This window comes from Symphalangus syndactylus, chromosome 18 (genome assembly GCF_028878055.3).
Source record: "Symphalangus syndactylus isolate Jambi chromosome 18, NHGRI_mSymSyn1-v2.1_pri, whole genome shotgun sequence".
Classification (NCBI taxonomy): Eukaryota; Metazoa; Chordata; class Mammalia; order Primates; family Hylobatidae; genus Symphalangus; species Symphalangus syndactylus.
The window spans coordinates 9,913,404-9,931,181 of record NC_072440.2 but is presented as its reverse complement, the minus strand read 5'-3'; the positions used below and the strand labels follow the sequence as shown (position 1 = coordinate 9,931,181).

The following is a 17,778-nucleotide window of genomic DNA, read 5'->3' as shown; positions in this document are numbered from 1 at the left end:
TGGACAGCAGCTGCTGGAGAGCCCGGAGGGCAGCCAGGACCGTGTCAGACGGCAGGAGTCGGGCGGGGCCACTCCAGGCACCCGCCAGCAAGACACAGGTTCCAGGGAGGGCCCTCGGGCTGCGGGCGTGAGGTCAGAGCCCAGGGTGAGGAGGAAGCATCTCCAGCCAGGTGCGCTCTCGGCCCCCGCCGGGGCTGCGAGGCTGGGGGCGCTGCCGCTGGGAGGGCTGCCGCTGGGAGGGCTTCCAGAGGAGCCGGCGCTACCTCCCCGCGCGCCCGGCCACGTGCGCGACGGGGTGCGCAGACAGTCGGGGACGCAGACTCGCGGCGGGTGTCACCTCGAGGCCGCGGGACAGGCGGAGGTCGCCTCCCGCACTCCGACGCCCCCAGGAACCCTGCTTGGGGCCGGCGGGTGACCTTCCTAGGTGCTGCTGGGGGCGGAGCCAGGAAACGGCTCGCCCCGCCCTCGCCCCGCCATTGGCTGGGGCGCCGGATTTCTTTAAAAACTCCGTCTTCCATTGGCTCGTGCGGCCCCGCCTCGTTCTGGCCGAAGCGCCACGACCACCGCCCGCGCGGGCGCTGCGCCTGCGCGGAGTGCGAGCGTGAGCGCGGAGAGCGGACAGAGGCGACACGCCGTGCGCCTCCGCCGCTGCGCTACGGGAACGAGTCCCGGAGCGGCCCCGCGCCCGCCGCACCCGGCCCTCGCCCGCCCAGGGACAGGCGCCCAGCTGCCCCGCCGTCTCCCCAGCAAGCTCCCGGCCGCTGCCGCCGCGCGGGCCCCAGGCGGAAGGGGGCGGGGTCCCGACTCGCCCCGCCCCCCGCGGAGGGATACGCGGCGCCGCGGCCCAAAACCCCCGGGCGAGGCGGCCGGGGCGGGTGAGGCGCTCCGCCTGCTGCGCGTCTACGCGGTCCCCGCGGGCCTGCCAGGTCCACTGCGCCGCGCGGACCGTCTCGGGCTCGGACGGCCGGTGTCCCCGGCGCGCCGCTCGCCCGGATCGGCCGCGGCTTCGGCGCCTGGGGCTCGGGGCTCCGGGGAGGCCGCCGCCCGCGATGCTGCTCTCCAAGTTCGGCTCCCTGGCGCACCTTTGCGGGCCCGGCGGCGTGGACCACCTCCCGGTGAAGATCCTGCAGCCAGGTACGCGCGGGGCCGGCGGGGCCGGGGCCGGGGCCAGGGCGGGGACCGGGGGCGCCCCGGGCTGCACCAACCCCGCCCGCGCCTCCCTGCAGCCAAGGCGGACAAGGAGAGCTTCGAGAAGGCGTACCAGGTGGGCTCCGTGCTGGGTAGCGGCGGTTTCGGCACGGTCTACGCGGGTAGCCGCATCGCCGACGGGCTCCCGGTGAGTCGGGACGCCGGGCGGGCCCGGGGTTCTCGCACGCCTTGCGCCTCGCGCCTCGCTTGGCCTGGCCTGACCCCCCGCGTCCCCGCAGGTGGCCGTGAAGCACGTGGTGAAGGAGCGGGTGACCGAGTGGGGCAGCCTGGTAAGTTGGGGCACGGGCGGCGGCGGCGGGGGGCGGGCACGGGCGGCGGCGGCGGGGGGCGGGCGCGGGGCTTTCGCTGACCGCCGTGTCCCCCAGGGCGGCGCGACCGTGCCCCTGGAGGTGGTGCTGCTGCGCAAGGTGGGCGCGGCGGGAGGCGCGCGCGGCGTCATCCGCCTGCTGGACTGGTTCGAGCGGCCCGACGGCTTCCTGCTGGTGCTGGAGCGGCCCGAGCCGGCGCAGGACCTCTTCGACTTCATCACGGAGCGCGGCGCCCTGGACGAGCCGCTGGCGCGCCGCTTCTTCGCGCAGGTGCTGGCCGCCGTCCGCCACTGCCACAGCTGCGGGGTCGTGCACCGCGACATTAAGGACGAAAACCTGCTGGTGGACCTGCGCTCCGGAGAGCTCAAGCTCATCGACTTCGGTTCGGGCGCGCTGCTCAAGGACACAGTCTACACCGACTTCGACGGTGAGCGAGGGCGCGGGGCAGGGAACGTTCCGGGGGCCTTGCCGGCGGGTTAACGCCTGCGGGGGCGGCGCATGGAGGGGCTGGTGACTGTTGGGCGGCCGCGCGCCCTGGGTCTGCTCTCATGGGGGCAGAGGCCCACTCGCTGCCCTGGGGAGGGCTGAGCAGGGATCAAGAGCGGGACCGTGCTGGGTGGGGGCTAGGGACGCGCTCAATATTGCTCTCTCCGCCGCGCTGGGGGGTACGGGGCCTCTTGCCCCGGTGTGGGAGGCGCATGACATCCTTCCGGCCGGAGAGACTCCCCGGCCGGGGGCGGTAGCGGAGGAGTCTCCGTGCGTGACGCAGGGCGCAGCCGGGCTGGGTCTGCGCCGGGAGCCTGGAGGCCCCAGCGGCGCGGTTGGAGTGGCGGGGCCTTCCCTGCGTGGGGGCGGGAGCTGCGTGCGTGCGGAGCGCGGGGGCGCCGCGGCAGAAATCCCCGCATTGCGGAGATTGGGGAAGCCGGGGCTCCCCGCTCGCTCCTCCCTCCTTCCTCCCTCTCCCCCCCCGCCCCCCCGTTCCCGCAGGCAGGCGCGCCGGGCGGTAAGGGACCCGCGGTGCCCCCCGGTAGCCTCACGGCGCATCTGTTTGTTGTGAAAGCCGAGCCCTTGCTCATGTGACCTGCTCCTCCTCCGCAGCCAACGGAGGGGGACGGCCGGCCCCTCCCCCAGCCCCCCCATCGCCTGCCGGGGTTTTTCCAGGGTGATGACGAGCAGGATTTTGAGGCCTGGCTCTGCTTCCTGTGACTCAGGCCAAGGAGTTAACCAACAGGGACCTCGCCGTCTCTTGAGCGGCTCTGCCCCTGTGGTGGGTGTGCTAAGCCCTGTGTCCCCTTAGGCACCCGAGTGTACAGCCCCCCGGAGTGGATCCGCTACCACCGCTACCACGGGCGCTCGGCCACCGTGTGGTCCCTGGGCGTGCTGCTCTACGACATGGTGTGTGGGGACATCCCCTTTGAGCAGGACGAGGAGATTCTCCGCGGTCGCCTGCTCTTCCGGAGGAGGGTCTCTCCAGGTGCGTGGGGGCTCGAGGCGGGGGTGGGGGCCTCGCCCTGCCTAGGCCCTCCCTGACGTCTCCGCTCTGCACAGAGTGCCAGCAGCTGATCCGATGGTGCCTGTCCCTGCGGCCCTCAGAGCGGCCGTCGCTGGACCAGATTGCGGCCCATCCCTGGATGCTGGGGGCTGACGGGGGCGCCCCGGAGAGCTGTGACCTGCGGCTGTGCACCCTCGACCCTGATGACGCGGCCAGCACCACATCCAGCAGCGAGAGCTTGTGAGGAGCTGCACCTGACTGGGAGCTAGGGGACCACCTGCCTTGGCCAGACCTGGGACGCCCCCAGACCCTGACTTTCTCCTGCCTGGGCTGTCTCCTCCTGCGGAAGCAGTGACCTCTGACCCCTGGTGACCTTCGCTTTGAGTGCCTTTTGAACGCTGGTCCCGCGGGACTTGGTTTTCTCAAGCTCTGTCTGTCCAAAGACGCTCCGGTCGAGGTCCCGCCTGCCCTGGGTGGATACTTGAACCCCAGACGCCCCTCTGTGCTGCTGTGTCCAGAGGCGGCCTTCCCATCTGCCTGCCCACCCGGAGCTCTTTCCGCTGGCGCAGGGTCCCAAGCCCACCTCCCGCCCTCAGTCCTTCGGTGTGCGTCTGGGCACGTCCTGCACACACAATGCAAGTCCCGGCCTCCGCGCCCGCCCACCTACGCGAGCCGTACCCGCCGCCAACTCTGTTATTTATGGTGTGACCCCCTGGAGGTGCCCTCGGCCCACCGGGGCTATTTATTGTTTAATTTATTTGTTGAGGTTATTTCCTCTGAGCAGCCTGCGTCTCCTAGGCCCCAGGGGACAGTGGGGAGGCAGGGGAGGGGGTGGCTGTGGTCCAGGGACCCCAGGCCCTGATTCCTGTGCCTGGCGTCTGTCCTGGCCCCGCCTGTCAGAAGATGAACTTGTACAGTGGCTAATTTAAGGGGAGTGGGTGACCCCGACACTTCCAGGCACTATGCCCGGGGTGTGGGTTTTAAATTATTGACTTTGTACAGTCTGCTTGTGGGCTCTGAAAGCTGGGGTGGGGCCAGAGCCTGAGCGTTTAATTTATTCAGTACCTGTGTTTCTGTGAATGCGGTGTGTGCGGGCATCGCAGATGGGGTTTCTTTCAGTTCAAAAGTGAGATGTCTGGAGATCATATTTTTTATACAGGTATTTCAATTAAAATTTTTTTGTACATAGTGGATAATCCTGTATTTATTGGGCTGGGCATCCTGGGGGAAGAGAGGGGCTCTGAGGAAGGGGCTTTTGGCTGCTGGGTGACCTGACAGGTTTCCCGTGGGGCTGGTGGTTTTGCCCACAGGGGAAACGGGAGGCCCAGCTGGGTGCCAGCCTCTCCAGTACCAGAGGCTACTTCGTGTGGCTTGTGGCCCACCCCACTACCCCATGCTGCACCCAGGGAGAGGAGCAGCTGGCTCCTGGGGTGCCTCTGGGAGGTGGAGGCAGGGAGCCAGGCCCTGAGGATGCAGCAACCCCCACTAGTCAGGAGGTCATTCCTGGGTGGTCCTAGGAGGATCTGCAGCCCCCGCCCAGGGAGGCCGTGCCAGTGGGAATGACCACACTTGGATCCTGGCTTGGTGGAAACAGAGATGTGCGGGGGTGGGGGAGGGAGTCCATGCTGCCTCAGAGGGTGGCTGGGGGTTTTGAAGGACAAGGAGGAGTTTGCCAGGCACATGGGGTGGGAGTGTGTTCCAGGCAGTGCCAAGGACGTGCGGAGGACATGAGGGTGGGGTCTGGTAGAGGGTATTGGGGTATTCAGTCAGTTATAGTTAGACCCTGGCCTGGGGGGTGTGTGGTGAGAGAGTGGGGTATGAACCAGGTTCTGGTGTGGCAATGGACCTGGCCACAGTGTTCCCGGTGGGTAGAGGAGGCCTGGGTGGAGGGTCCCATTGAGACTGCTCCCCCACCCCAGGGGCCCTCTGCCCAACTGCCCACCCCGTGCTGGGCTGTGGGGTGCCCCATGTTGGCAGTGGACCTGCACCTGGGGCATCACCCAGTCTGCCAAGCGCACCTACTCGGCTCTCTGGCTCCTGGAGCCCTGTCTGGCCCCTGCCTCCCATTTGCCCCTCTGATAAAGAGCCCGGGGCAGGCAGCACCGCAAGGGACAGAAGACTGTCCCAGGCCCGAGGCCAGAGGCTGTGGCAGAGGCGAGAAGTCTGGGAAAGTGAAACAGGAGGAAACGAAAGTCACCCTTCCTCTGGAGAGCAGGCAGAGAGGGCTCGGGTGGGGGCTCCCAGCTCAGGTTGTGACTGTTCAGGACATCAGTGGGTGTCTGTGGCCTCTGCTACGGAGCTCCAGGAGCGCCTGGAGGGCAGCTGCTCAGGCAGGTCCCTCGGGACCCTCATCTCACCCTACAGCCTCAGCCCAGCAGGGAGATGAGGAGGTGCCGGGAAGGACAAGCCACCAGTTCCCACAGACCTGGCCCAACTAGCATACCCCAAGTCCAGCCTGGTCCAGTGAGGCTTTTCCCATTACTCCACCCCCCACTGCCAAAATAGGGCCCTCGGGCAGCAGCCATTGCCGCCCACCTGCTCCTGGGCCAACTGCCATGGGCATTCCCCAGCCCCTAGCCATGGGCATGCCCAGCCGCAGCTTCATCCAGGCAAAGGCCCTCCATGCAGGTTGCTTTTGGGAAACTGAAGCCCAGAGAGGCAGGAACCTCGGGCAGATGTCAGAATAGGACTCTGGTCCTTCCCGCTGCCGTGCCCCGCACACTGCTGCTGAGGGCTGGCTGGGGACCCCTCTAAGGTGGCCTACAGGGTGGGAACATCGGCCAGGGCCCTGGGAATGGGTGCAGGGTGCTGGGCTGAGGATCCCAGCGAGACAGCTCTGGCCTTCTAGCACAGGGGATGGCGCACTTGGGGGTGCCCCTGGACATAGCCCTCCATCCCCTGACTCAGGAGGAGACAGGGCCCAGCCAGCCTCGGGTCCTTCCTCAGGCTCTCGGCCACACATCGTCTGCCTGGCTGAGCACCACAGCCCAGGGGCGGCAGGAGCTGGTGGAGGATGCCTGCGGGCCTTTTCTGGCTCCTGGGGCGGCCCATAGTGAGCTTTCAGAGACGTCTCTGAGGGTGCCATCCTGGTCCAGAGACAAATAGAGCTCCAGAGCCTGAGCGCCAGGAATCAGCTCCCCCGCCGGCCCCGCCGCACCGCCACTGCTTTGGCTCTGCTGAGCCACTTGACTTTGGGTGCTGGACGAAGGGGAAGGATTCAGGGCCTCCCCAACCCTCCCCTGGCCCCCTCCAGCCACCCAGCTGTCTGGGCTCTCCCACACCCTGCCCCTAGACACTCCCTGGGGCTCTGGCAGGATCCAAGTGACCGTAGGCCTGGTTCCTCCCCTGGGCCCCCACCCTAGACCCTGAGGTCTGGCCCCTCCCTGGGGGTCAAAGCCCAGCAGAATCCACTGTGTCCCTGCAGGGCTTCTGTGGGCTCCTAGGCGGGATCCTTCCCTATGGACTGGGCACCTCCCACCCTGCCTAGGAGCCTCCAGGGCTGCAGCACCCCTTGGCCACTCGGGTTGAGGGATGATGTGTATCTCCAGCCGTGCTCACCCCTGCAGGGTGTACACCAGGTGACTGCTCTGGACCTGCTGCCTGCAGGATCTGGGGCGGAGTCCAGGTCAGAACCAGCCCACCGCCCTGAGCCTCTCTCAGGGGAAGATGGGGTACCCAAGCACGTCCACCCCAGGGCACCCTCCTCCTAGCTTGCAGACCTGGGCCTGCTCGGCCGCTTGTGACTTTGGGTGGGCGCCTGGCCTCTGAGGCTCTTTCCCCCACCTGGGTCATTCAGAGCTGGGTCCAGGTGACCCATCCCCAAGGGAGTCCCCTTGCTTGTTCATGGGGGAGCAAACCCTCACCCCACCCATCCTGGCCGACATCTGGGGCACGGCACCCTGGGAGAGGCTTTCCTGCAGGGCCCTGGCCAGGAGGAGGGCAGTGGCCAGGCTGGAGGGGCAGGCCCTGCCCCCACCCTTCCCTGTCAGGCCGGACTGCCGGGAACCCCGGGGGCAGAGGCTGTTCAGTTGTGAAACGAAAGCTCAGGGTTTCGCCAGGGCTGCCCGGGAAGCGGTGGGCCTGGAAGCCATGTGCCAGAGGATCTAGCACCGCCATGAGAGGCCTCTCTCTGCAGATCGGGGAAGGACTCATTGAGAAATTCCGGGCTGGGAATCTGGCTTGGGCTGTGTACTCTCAGCCCCAGCAGGGGTCGGGGCAGGGGTCAGGGATGGACAGAGACCCAGCAAGCTCTTATCTCCCCTGTGCTCTGTGGGCAGACTGGCTGACACCCTTCCCTAACGCCTGCCTGGGACCCTAGGCCCAGCAGCACCTGGATGCTGCCCACACAGATCTCCCAGCGGCCCCTGTCCAGCCTTGGTGTCCTGACTGCTTCCTTTGGAGGACCCTGGGTGCCTCAGACCTGGTGTGGGCTTAGCACCCCCTTCTGTTGCCCTTGCTCTCCCCAACTCCCTGGGGCCCAGTGTGACGCTGGTGTCACCACACGGCGAGCTCAGCCTGAGGGTCCAATGGGTGTGTGGTCAGCCCGCAGCCCCTGCCTGTTCAGGCTGCCGCCACCCGTCCAGGGAGCTGCTCAGCCTCTGCCCACAGGACAGCCCCGCAGCTGCACAGGTGGCTTCCTACAGTTTCCTTTTGTGCTGTTTCCGCTACAGCTCAGGGGCTCCCAGGCCAGTTGGGTGCCCGGAACGGGGTGGGGGAAGGTTCACAGGGACTGCCAGGGATCACTTCCCTTTGCCGCACAGCTTTGACACCAAAGCCATGTTACGGTTTCGTTTCTGGAGCTGCTTTGGAAGAAAGAAACTGAACAGGGCCCTGATGGCTATAGAAGGTCTGTGTCCCAGTCTCTCTTTCTGGGAAGCTGGGCTGGCCTTGGACCCAGAGGGTGAGGAGGCCAGGAGAGGCAGTCAAGCAGCGTGGCAAGAAGAACGGACCTCAGAGTGGAACCTTGCCCCCTGTGTGGGTGCCAGGCAGGCTGTGGGGCACGGCCAGCCTTGGCCCCTCCCCCGACCTGTTTACTGACCAGGCCACCCTCAGGGGCATAGCTGTGGACAAACCAATCAGTTCCAAGGCTGCCGAGTGAGCCAGGACGGCATCTGTGTGGCCCAGCCTGCACCGACAGCTGGAACGACGCACTCATCACGGTACACAGTGGTCACGTGACACCAAGGGCTGCAGCCTGTTCAGGACTCCCCCTGGGGTGGATGCTGTCCAGAACTTGTCAGAATGCTTCTAAAGGACACCTTTAGATAGCAAATCAGCAAAGGACCACCCGTGCAGAGAGTAATTGGACCAGGTGTGGGAAGAGAGGCCAGCATGTGGACGTGGGCAGGGTGGGGGGCACGGAGCCTGGGCACAGTCTTCTAGGAGTTGGGGGCGAGGGGCAGAGGGTGGAGGAAGAGACCCAGGAAGCTTCCAGCCTGGAGGAGGGCAGGTTGCAGTTTCAAGGGTCTCGTCTCCCAGACAGTCCTTCCTAGGGTAGCCTGTCTCCCTCTCCTCCAGCCCCAGAGCCATCCACATGGCCCAGGGTCCCGCTGTGGCCCAGCCCCATCCTGGACCTGAGACGACCTGGGTCTGAGGGAGCCCCTCCCAGACCCGAGGCTCCGCACACAGGGCTGGTTCTGATGAGCAGATAGATCCTGCTCCTGCAGAGCGGGGTGTCCTGCAGATGCCAGGGACCTGCAAAGCCTGGCACAGGGCAGCACAGACCTCCCCGCCTCGCCCGCCCTCCACAGATCCTCCGCCCTGAGCAGTGGGACAGCTGGGGGCAGCTGGAGGCACCTGCAGGCACCAGGTCCAGACCCGTCCTCCTGGCCAGGTCCCTGCAGGATCTCCCAGGGGTGCTGTGCCCCAGATGCCGGCCGGGATGGGTGGGGTGGGTGTTCACTCCCCCATGAACAATCAAGGGGTCTCTCTTGGGGATGGGTCACCCAGACCAAGCTCTGAATGATCCAGGTGGGAGAAACTGAGGCCCAGAGGCCAGGGGCCCACCCGAAGTCATAAGGGGCCAAGCAGGCTCAGGTCTGCAAGCCAGGAGGAGGCTGGCCTGGGGTGGGTGTGCTTTTGGAAGCCCCATCTTCCCCTGGAAGGCCAGGGCGTGGCTGGCTGCGAGCTCTCCCCTAATCCTGCCGCCTGCCCTCCTGCAGGGCCCTGGGCTGCACTTTGCTGCTCCATTGACACAGGTGGGGGCCAGCTGAGGAGCCAGTGGCCCCCCAGGCCCAGCAGATGGTGCAGCCCCATGCCGCTGTCCTGGCCTGAAGCCCTGTGGCCACTGTGCTGAGGCTGGCTCTGTGGGCTTCCTCCGGACTCTGGGGCTTGGCCTGTGCAGGGCAGGTGCTCGGGCGTCCCGGAGGAGCTCCTGGGCGGCGTCCGTTGGGCCCCTCACCAGAACTGCTGTGATCAGTGACCCCCCACCCCACTGGCCACTCCAGCAGGTGGCGGGGGGCATGGAGAAGGGAAGTGTTGGTGCCTCGGTCCTCAGGCCAGACCCAGCCCAAAGGTGGTCTGAGCATTCCCTGAGGCCTCTGAGCGTCCTGCCAGGGTCCGGGCTGTGGGACCGCCCTGGACCGCACCTGGGAAGACGCTCCCATTAGGCGGCTGGGCCTGCTCTGGTTTGCAGGTGCCCTGGGTCCTGAGGCCCAGTGACTGGCTCCACCCCTTGGGCCAGGCGAGGCAGAGCTGTTTGCCTGCAACCAGGGACCAGGGGTCCTGGGCCACCGGACGCTGCCAAGGCTACAATGTGCCCTGAAAGCATCAGGACCTTTTCTGGGCCTCTATGTCTAGAAAGGACATGAGATATGGGGCCTCATATCCCATGGGGGAGCGGGTCAGTGTAGAGAGGACCAGGGACCTGGAAACGCCAGGATTGAGTCTCAGGCCACATGCGCATCCTGCTGGCCAGGTCCCCACAGAGGCAGCCTTATCCCATGGAGCATCCCAGACGGGCCACCCCAAGACCCAACCCTTCACTTGCCCCTGTCTGGTTTTCTGCTCCCCAAATCCTCCCACTTTTCACTCAGGAGGGAACCAGACATTCCTGAGCCTGGGGGCTCACCCCTGCCTGAGAGGCATGACCAAGACCTGCGTTGGCGGGATCATTCCAGGTGCAGCAGAAGCATGGTGAGGGCTCTTTGGGGCCACGATCACCGTCAGCCTTTGCACAGGTGGGCTCCCCAGTGGGGCCTGGGAGACAGCACAGGCAGCTCTGCAGAGATCTGGGGAGAGGGGCTTGGCAGTGGAGCAGCAGGTGCAAAGGCCCTGAGGCAGGCGGAGGGGCCAGGACCACAGTCCCATCCAGCACTCGCCCTGGGCCCTGCCTCCTGGTCTGCTCCATGCCCAGAGTCCCCCTCAACAGTCTGTTCCGTGTGGGATGAGCTGAGGGGAGGAAGCAGGGGCCTCAGAAGCACAAGCGCCCTGAGCAGAGCCCTGCGGCTGCAGGCCTTAGCTCCTGCTGTGAGACAGGACTGGGCAGGGGTCGGCAGGCATGTGTCTGGGTGGCCCATGCCAGCCGTGGAGCAGGCCAGGGGCTGCTCTGGTGCCCACAGGACTGCCCATTTGCCAGCACACGACCTGGCCCTGGAGGGTCCTGGAGTCCCAGCTCTACCCTGAAGCAGCCACCTCAGTCCTCCCTCTAGAAAGGACCAGCAGGGTCTACAGGGCCACCCAGGAATGCAGGCAACTCTATGATGTGTAGGCACCTGTGTGTCCACATCTGTACACATAGAAAAGTGTCGGTGGGTGTGTAAATCTATACATGTTCCAAGTGTGTGTGTCTGGGTTTTTGTGCATGTGCAGGTATGTGTGTGCATGTGGATCTCCGTGTGTGCAGGTGTGATTTCGTGTGTGCACGTCTATGTGTATATGCATGTGGGCACGTGTCTGCCATGTATGTGTGTGCTCCAATGTGTGTGATCCTGTGTGTGCACACGTGTGTGTGCATGCACGTGTCTGCACCTGGGCAGGACCTGGCCTAGGCAGAGCCTGGAGCCAAGACTAGCAAGCAGTTCTCCCCTCCCCCGCTCCCAAATGACGTGGCTGCTGCCACCGCGTGACTCACCCTCCCTTCACTCAAAGGGCACAGCAGCACGTGGGGGCGCCTCCTGTGACTCAGCACCTCCCGGAGGCGGGGAAGGGGGACGCTGGTGACAGGGGAGGAGCCTGGAGCTGAGAGGCGAACGGAGAGCACAGTGGAGCACACGGGCCCTGCCCACCTGCCTGTCCTGTCCAAGGATGCTGGGGCCGCGACCAGCCGGTCACAGGCGCGTCCTAGCGTTGGGGGCACGCACTCGTTCCCGTGTGCGACGCGGGCTGGACCGTCTGGGGCCCCGGAGGCGGTTTAAGAACATTTCCGGGCCCTGTGTCCCCCATAGTTGGGGGAGCCACCGCGAGCGAGCACAGGGGAACGCGAGGCCGGGGTGGGTTCCCGGGCGCCGAGGACGCAGGAGGAGGCGGATCTGGGGGCCGGGGGGCGGCGCAGAGACGGGGGCGTGTGGGGAGCGGGAACGCGCTTTGGGGAGCGGCGCAGGCGGAGCCGGCCAGATCTTTAAGGCGGGGGAGGGTGGTGCGGATTGGGAGGTAAAAGGTCGGCCTGACCCGGGAGCCGAGGAGGCCGGGCTGGCCAAAAGGACCCCGCCCACGGACGCGGCCCACGCGAGGCCCCTCCCTCCCCAGCGCCGAGGACGCGCTTGTCCGAAGCGAGCGTGGCGCGGAGTCCGGGGAGAGACCGAGGACTGTGGCCCGCGGACCTCCCCGCCCCCACACCCTGGCCCAGCCTCGGTACGTTCTGTCCCCGTCCCCACCACACGCGGTCTCCAGGGCCCGGCACCTGACACCAGGCCCTGCTGCGGCCGCTGCGCCCCGACAGCCAGATGAGCTGTGGGCTGCCTGGGCCGGCAGGGTCCCTGGGGCAGGAGGAGGGAGGGGAGAGGGGCCAAGATTCCACCCGCCAGGGCACCTGCGGGCGCACTGTCTCCAGGACCACAGGTGCAATCACTGGCGGGGCCCCCGAACCCTCCACGGAGAGCCCGGTCCCAGGCGGGCTGCCGGGACAGGTGCGGGGCCGTCCAGCGTCTGGCTGTGGGGCGCCCAGTGGGGTTCTGCCCCCCCGGGTCTCCTCCCTCCTGGGGAAAAGGAGCTGGAGACCGCCTGCCCTGAGGTCAGTCAGTAGGGTCGTTGCAGGTAGCAGGAGAGCAGGTTGCTCACTGGCCGGTGGGTGGGGAGTGGGTGCCCCCTTCATCCCATCCACAGCTCAGGCCCCCGTCTCTGGGGACCTCGGGGCACCGCGTGGAGGAGCCCTGGCCTGCGGGGAGGGGTCTGCGGCGGGAATGGGTAGCTAGGCTGGGGGCACCGTCGGGGCATCCCCACCACCTCGGCGCTCACGTCGGGCTTTGCGGGGGCTTCCCACGTGGGCCCCTGGGTGGGCGCCTACGCCCCATGCGCCTCCCCTGCGCCCCAGCCTGGCAGAGTCCTCCAGGTTCCTGCCCCTCAGGCAGCCGCACCCCGCCTGGTCCGCGGGACCCTCTGCAAAGCCCTGACCTCTTCTCCTGGACCCTCCTACCTGGGCCCGCCGCCCCCACCTCGGGCTGCGAGACCACCCGCGGGCACCCTCGTCTTGCAGCCCCACCTTGACCCCCTTCCTAGCTTTGCACTTCCCCAGACCCCGGCCCCACTGCCCCCAGCCTCCTGTGTCCCGGGGGTCCCTCTGGCGCTGCGCCCCCACCTCCAGTCCGGCTCTGTGTCCCCGCGAGGTGCTGGGTCCCTTCCCACCCCCGCCTCCTCCTCCCTGGTCCCACTGGAGGGGCAGGCAGGGCCGGGGCCGAGTCTCCACACCCGAGGAAATCCCTTCCTGGCCTGGGGTCCCCGCGGCTGGCCCGGTCCCACCCACGGCCCCCTGGCAACCCCACAGGCCAGTGGCCACTCTCCGGGAGGTTGTAGCAGACGGGGTGTGTGTGTGTGGTGTGATGTGTCTGTGATGTGTATTGTGTGGTGTGTAGTGTTTGTGTAAGATGTGTGGTTGTGTGGTGTTTGTGTATGGTGTATAGTGTGTATCGTGTATTGTGTATGGTGTGTGTGTTGTATATGTATCGTGTGGTGTTATGTATACAGTATGTGATGTGTGGTGTGTGTATCATGTTATGTGTGTTGTGTGTGGTGTTTTGTGGTGTCTGGTGTTTGTGGGTGGTGTGTATATATCATGTGTGGTGTTGTGTGGTGTGTGTGTCATGTGTTTTGTGGTGTGTGCTGTGTGTGTATGGTGTGTGTTGTGTGGTGTTTTGTGGAGTGTGGTGTTTTGTGGAGTGTATGTATCATGTGGTGGTGTGTGTGGTGTGTCATGTGTTTTGCATTGTGTGGTGTGTATAGTGTGTGTATGTGGTATGGTGGGTATGGTGTGTTTGTGTCATGTGGTGTTTGTATGGTGTGTGTTGTGTGTGGTGTTTTGTGGTGTGTGGTTTGTGTGTGGTATGTATATATCGTGTGGTATTGTTCACGGTGTGTGTTGTGTGTGTGGCGTTTTGTGGTGTGTGGTGTTTGTGTGTGGTGTGTATATATCATGTATGGTGTGTTTTGTGCGTGTGTGGTGTTTTGTAGCGTGTGCTGTTTGTGTGTGATGTGTATATATGATGTGTGTTTGTGTATGGGGTGTGTGGTGTTTTTTGGTGTGTGCTGTGTATGGTGTGTGTTGTGTGTGTGTTATGTGTGGTGTTTTGTGGTGTGTGGTGTTTGTGTGTGGTGTGTATATATCATGTGTGGTGTGGTGTGTGCTGTGTATGGTGTGTGTTGTGTGTGTGGTGTTGTGTGGTGTTTGTGTGTGGTATGTATGTATCATGTGTGGTATTGTGTGTGCTGTGTGTGGTGTTTTGTGGTGTGGTGTGTGTGTGGTGTGTATATATCATGTGTGCTGTGTGTGTTGTGAGTGTCATGTGTTTTGTGGTGTGTGCTGTGTGTGTGTGGTGTGTCTGGTGGCAGAACCCAGCAGGGAGACAGGGAGGGTGGTGGAAGTTCCTTTGAGGAAAGACTTCCTTCCTTCAGGAGGCCGGAGGGATCGGGGAGCCAGGCAGGCGCAGGCGGGGCTCCGGGGAGGCCATGGGGCCAGGACTTACTGCCGGGGTGGGGACAGGCCGTGGGGCCATGGGGCTGCCAGGGTGGGGATAGGCCATGGTGGGAGGCCGTGGGGCCAGGACTTACTGCTGGGGTGGGGATAGGAGTTCTTGTCCAACCAGGTGTACCTCCAGGGCAGGCTCATTTCTTTCCACTGGCTAAATTAATTAAAAAAAAATTCCTCTGAAACGAATACTCAGTCACTTTAAACATTTCTCAGATGTAAATGGAAATCTAATAAAATCTGTGAAAGGTATTTTTAAAACAGCTTTATTGAGGTGTGATTTACATACCATAAAATCCACCCACTTCCAGGAATTTCAGTGATCCACCCACGACTCAGTGATTTTAGTGCAACCATCACCACCCTCCAATTTTAGAAATTTCCATCGCCTCGAAGTCCCCTCGCAGCCATGAGCAGTCACTTCCTCTTCCCACCCCCAGCCCTATGCAAACTCTAACCTGCTTTCCGCCTTGATAGATTTGCCTTTTTTGGAAATTCCGCATAAATAGAATCATACAACTGGTAGTCTTTGGCGTCTGGCTGCTCTCACTGAGCATAATCCTTTGAGGTTGGTCCACACTGTAGCATCATGGGTGGGTAGTTCTCATAATTCTCTCCCATTGTACGGCAAAGCCATGTTTTGTTTAGCCATTCACCAGCTGATGGACGTTCGAGCTGTTTCCACGTTTTGGCTGTTATTAATAAAGCTGCTATGAACATCCAGGTGGAATTGTTTATGGTTTTTTGTTTTTGCGACAGGATCTAGCTCTGTCACCCAGGCTGGAGTGCCATGGCGTGATCATGGCTCACTGCAGCCTCTACCTCCTGGGCTCAAGCGATTCTCCGGCATCAGCCACCTCCTGAGTAGCCGGGACTACGGGCGAGCACGACCGCACGGGGCTAATTTTTTTTTTAGTAGAGACGAGGTCTCACTGTGTTGCTTAAGCAAAGGTACAATTCCTTGTGTGGACATATGTTGTCATTTCTCTCAGGTGGAGACATAGGAGTGGCATTGTTAGGTCAGACGGTAAATATACATTTTACTTCTGAAGAAATTGGCTATACTTTTTTATTTTTTTTTAAGACGGAGTCTCACTCTGTTGCCCAGGCTGGAGTGCAATGGCTTGATCTCAGCTCACTGCAACCTCTGCCACCCGGGTTCAAGCGATCCTCCTGCCTCAGCCTCCGGAGTAGCTGAGATTACAGGCATGCACCACCACACCCAGCTAATTTTTGTATTTTTAGTAGAGACAGGGTTTCGCCATGTTGACCAGGCTGGTCTTGAACTCCTGACCTCAAGTGATCCGACCGCCTCGGCCTCCCAAAGTGCTGGGATTACAGGTGTGAGCCACCGTGCCTGGCTCACACCTGGCTCACACCATTGGAAAGGTATGAAGTTTCCAATGTTCCCACGCCCTTGTCACCCCTTCTTCTTGTTGCCCTTTTTTATTACTGCCATGCTAGTGTGTGAAGTGGTAACCCACTGGGCGTTTTCCCTGCCGCCCTTTGCAGAGCAGGGCTGACTCACAGGCATGTGCCAGAGCTGGCTCCCACTGGGCTTTAATTTGAATGTTCCCAGTAGTTAATGATGTTGAGCATCTTGTCATGTGTTTAAAAGCCAAAGCCATTTATATATCTTCTTTGTTGAGATGTCTAATAAAATTTTTGCCTTCTTTTTTTACTTGGGTTTTCTTATTTTTTTAAATATATTTATTATTAATTGTAAAATATATGTAACAAAAAACTTTTATTTTCTTTTTCTTTTTTTTTTTTTGAGACGGAGTCTTGCTCTTTCACCCAGGCTGGAGTGCAGTGGTGCAATCTTGGCTCACTGCAAGCTCCGCGTCCCGGGTTCACGCCATTCTCCTGCCTCAGCCTCTCCGAGTAGCTGGGACTACAGGCGCCCGCCACCACGCCCGGCTAATTTTTTTTTTTGTATTTTTTAGTAGAGACGGGGTTTCACCGTGGTCTCGATCTCCTGACCTTGTGATCCGCCCGCCTCGGCCTCCCAAAGTGCTGGGATTACAAGCGTGAGCCACCGCGCCCGGCCCTATTTTCTTTTTCTTTCTTTTTTTTGAGACAGAGTTTCACTCTTGTTGCCCAGGCTGGAGTGCAATGGCATGATCTCAGCTCACTGTAGCCTCCGCCTCCCGGGTTCAAGCGATTCTCCTGCCTCAGCCTCCCGAGTAGCTGGGTTTACAGGCAGATGCCACGACGCCCAGCTAATTTTTGTATTTTTAGTAGAGACCGGGTTTCACTATGTTGGTCAGGCTGGTTTTGAACTCCTGACCTCAGGTGATCTGCCCGCCTGGGCCTCCCAAAGTGCTGGGATTACAGGCATGATTTCTTACATTTCTATTTTGTTTTTGTAGGAACAGGGTCTCACTATGTTCCCCAGGCTGGTCTCAAATTGCTGGGCTCATGATACTCCTGCCTCAACCTCCTAATGTACTGGGATTACGGGCATGAGCCACTGTGCCCAGTCCATTTTTATTTTCTTAATGACGTTGTTTGAAGGACACCGTTTTTGGTTTTGATCAAATCCAATTTATCTCTATTTTCCTTCATGATCCTGCCTTTGATCTTGCATCTGAGAACACTTTGCTTCACTCAAGATCAGTCACGAAGATTTCCCCTCATGCATCCTTTTAACCATTTTATGGCTTTAGTGCTTTCATTTAGGTCTATCTATGGTTCATTTCAAGTTAATTTTTGTGTATGGAGTGAGGTAGGGGTCTAAACTCATCTTTTTACATGTGGATATCTAACTGTCATAGAACCATTGTTGAAAAGAGAGTCCTTTCCCCAACTGAAAGCCTTGGCACCTTTGTCAAACATCAACTGACCCTAAATGTTTGGGTTTATTTCTGGATTCTCCATTCATCTATATCTTGATTCTCATGCCAGCACACACTCTATTACTGTAGTTTTATAGTAAGTTTTAAAATGGAAAGTGTGAATCTTCCAATTTTGTTCCCTTTCAAAATTATTTTGGCTATTCTGGATCCTTTGCATTTCTATATAAATTTTATGATCAGGTTGATAATTTCTGCAAAAAAAACCAAAAAACAAAAAAAAACAAGCAAGCCCAAAAAGCCTGTTCACATTTCAACAGGGATTGCATTCAACCTACAAACCAATTTGGAGAGTATTGTCATCTTAACATTTAGTCTTATAATCCACAAATACTGAATGTCCATCCATTCGTTTAGATCTTCAATATCTCTTTGAAATGCTATACAGTTTTAAGCATACCAGTCTTGCACTATTTTCGTTAAACTTATTCCTAGATATTTTACTATTATTATTTTGAGACAGGGTTTCCCTCTGTCTCCCAGGCTGGAGTGCAGTGGCACAATCTCGGCTCACTGCAACCTCCACCTCCTGGGTTCAAGCAATTCTCCTTCCTCAGCCTCCTGAGTAGCTGGGATTACAGGCATGCACCACCACGTCTGGCTAATTTTTGTATTTTTAGTAGAGATGAGGTTTTGCCATGTTGGCCAGGCTGGTCTTGAACTCCTGACCTCAGGTGATCCGCCCACCTTGGCTTCCCAAAGTGCTGGGATTACAAGTGTGAGCCACAGCACCTGGTTGGTATTTTATTGTTTTTTTATGCTGTTGTGAACAAAATGCCTAAAACTCCCGGGTTCACT

General features: G+C 61.1%; 2 protein-coding genes across 2 annotated transcripts; both read left to right on the top strand.

The window, feature by feature from the left end:
• The first annotated feature begins 787 nt into the window (after nucleotides 1-787).
• Nucleotides 788-4,197, top strand: PIM3 (Pim-3 proto-oncogene, serine/threonine kinase). The gene is made up of 6 exons (XM_055253948.2): nucleotides 788-1,134; nucleotides 1,227-1,336; nucleotides 1,428-1,478; nucleotides 1,575-1,944; nucleotides 2,815-2,991; nucleotides 3,066-4,197. The coding sequence occupies exons 1-6, from the start codon at nucleotides 1,050-1,052 to the stop codon at nucleotides 3,251-3,253; spliced, it is 981 nt and encodes a 326-aa protein (XP_055109923.1). The 5' UTR covers nucleotides 788-1,049; the 3' UTR covers nucleotides 3,254-4,197.
• Nucleotides 4,198-11,177: 6,980 nt separating this feature from the next.
• On the top strand, nucleotides 11,178-15,179 carry LOC129468416 (uncharacterized). Its single transcript, XM_055253949.2, has 2 exons — nucleotides 11,178-11,799; nucleotides 14,885-15,179. Exons 1-2 carry the CDS (start codon nucleotides 11,254-11,256, stop codon nucleotides 14,987-14,989), a joined length of 651 nt encoding a protein of 216 aa, XP_055109924.2. The 5' UTR covers nucleotides 11,178-11,253; the 3' UTR covers nucleotides 14,990-15,179.
• Nucleotides 15,180-17,778: the final 2,599 nt, after the last annotated feature.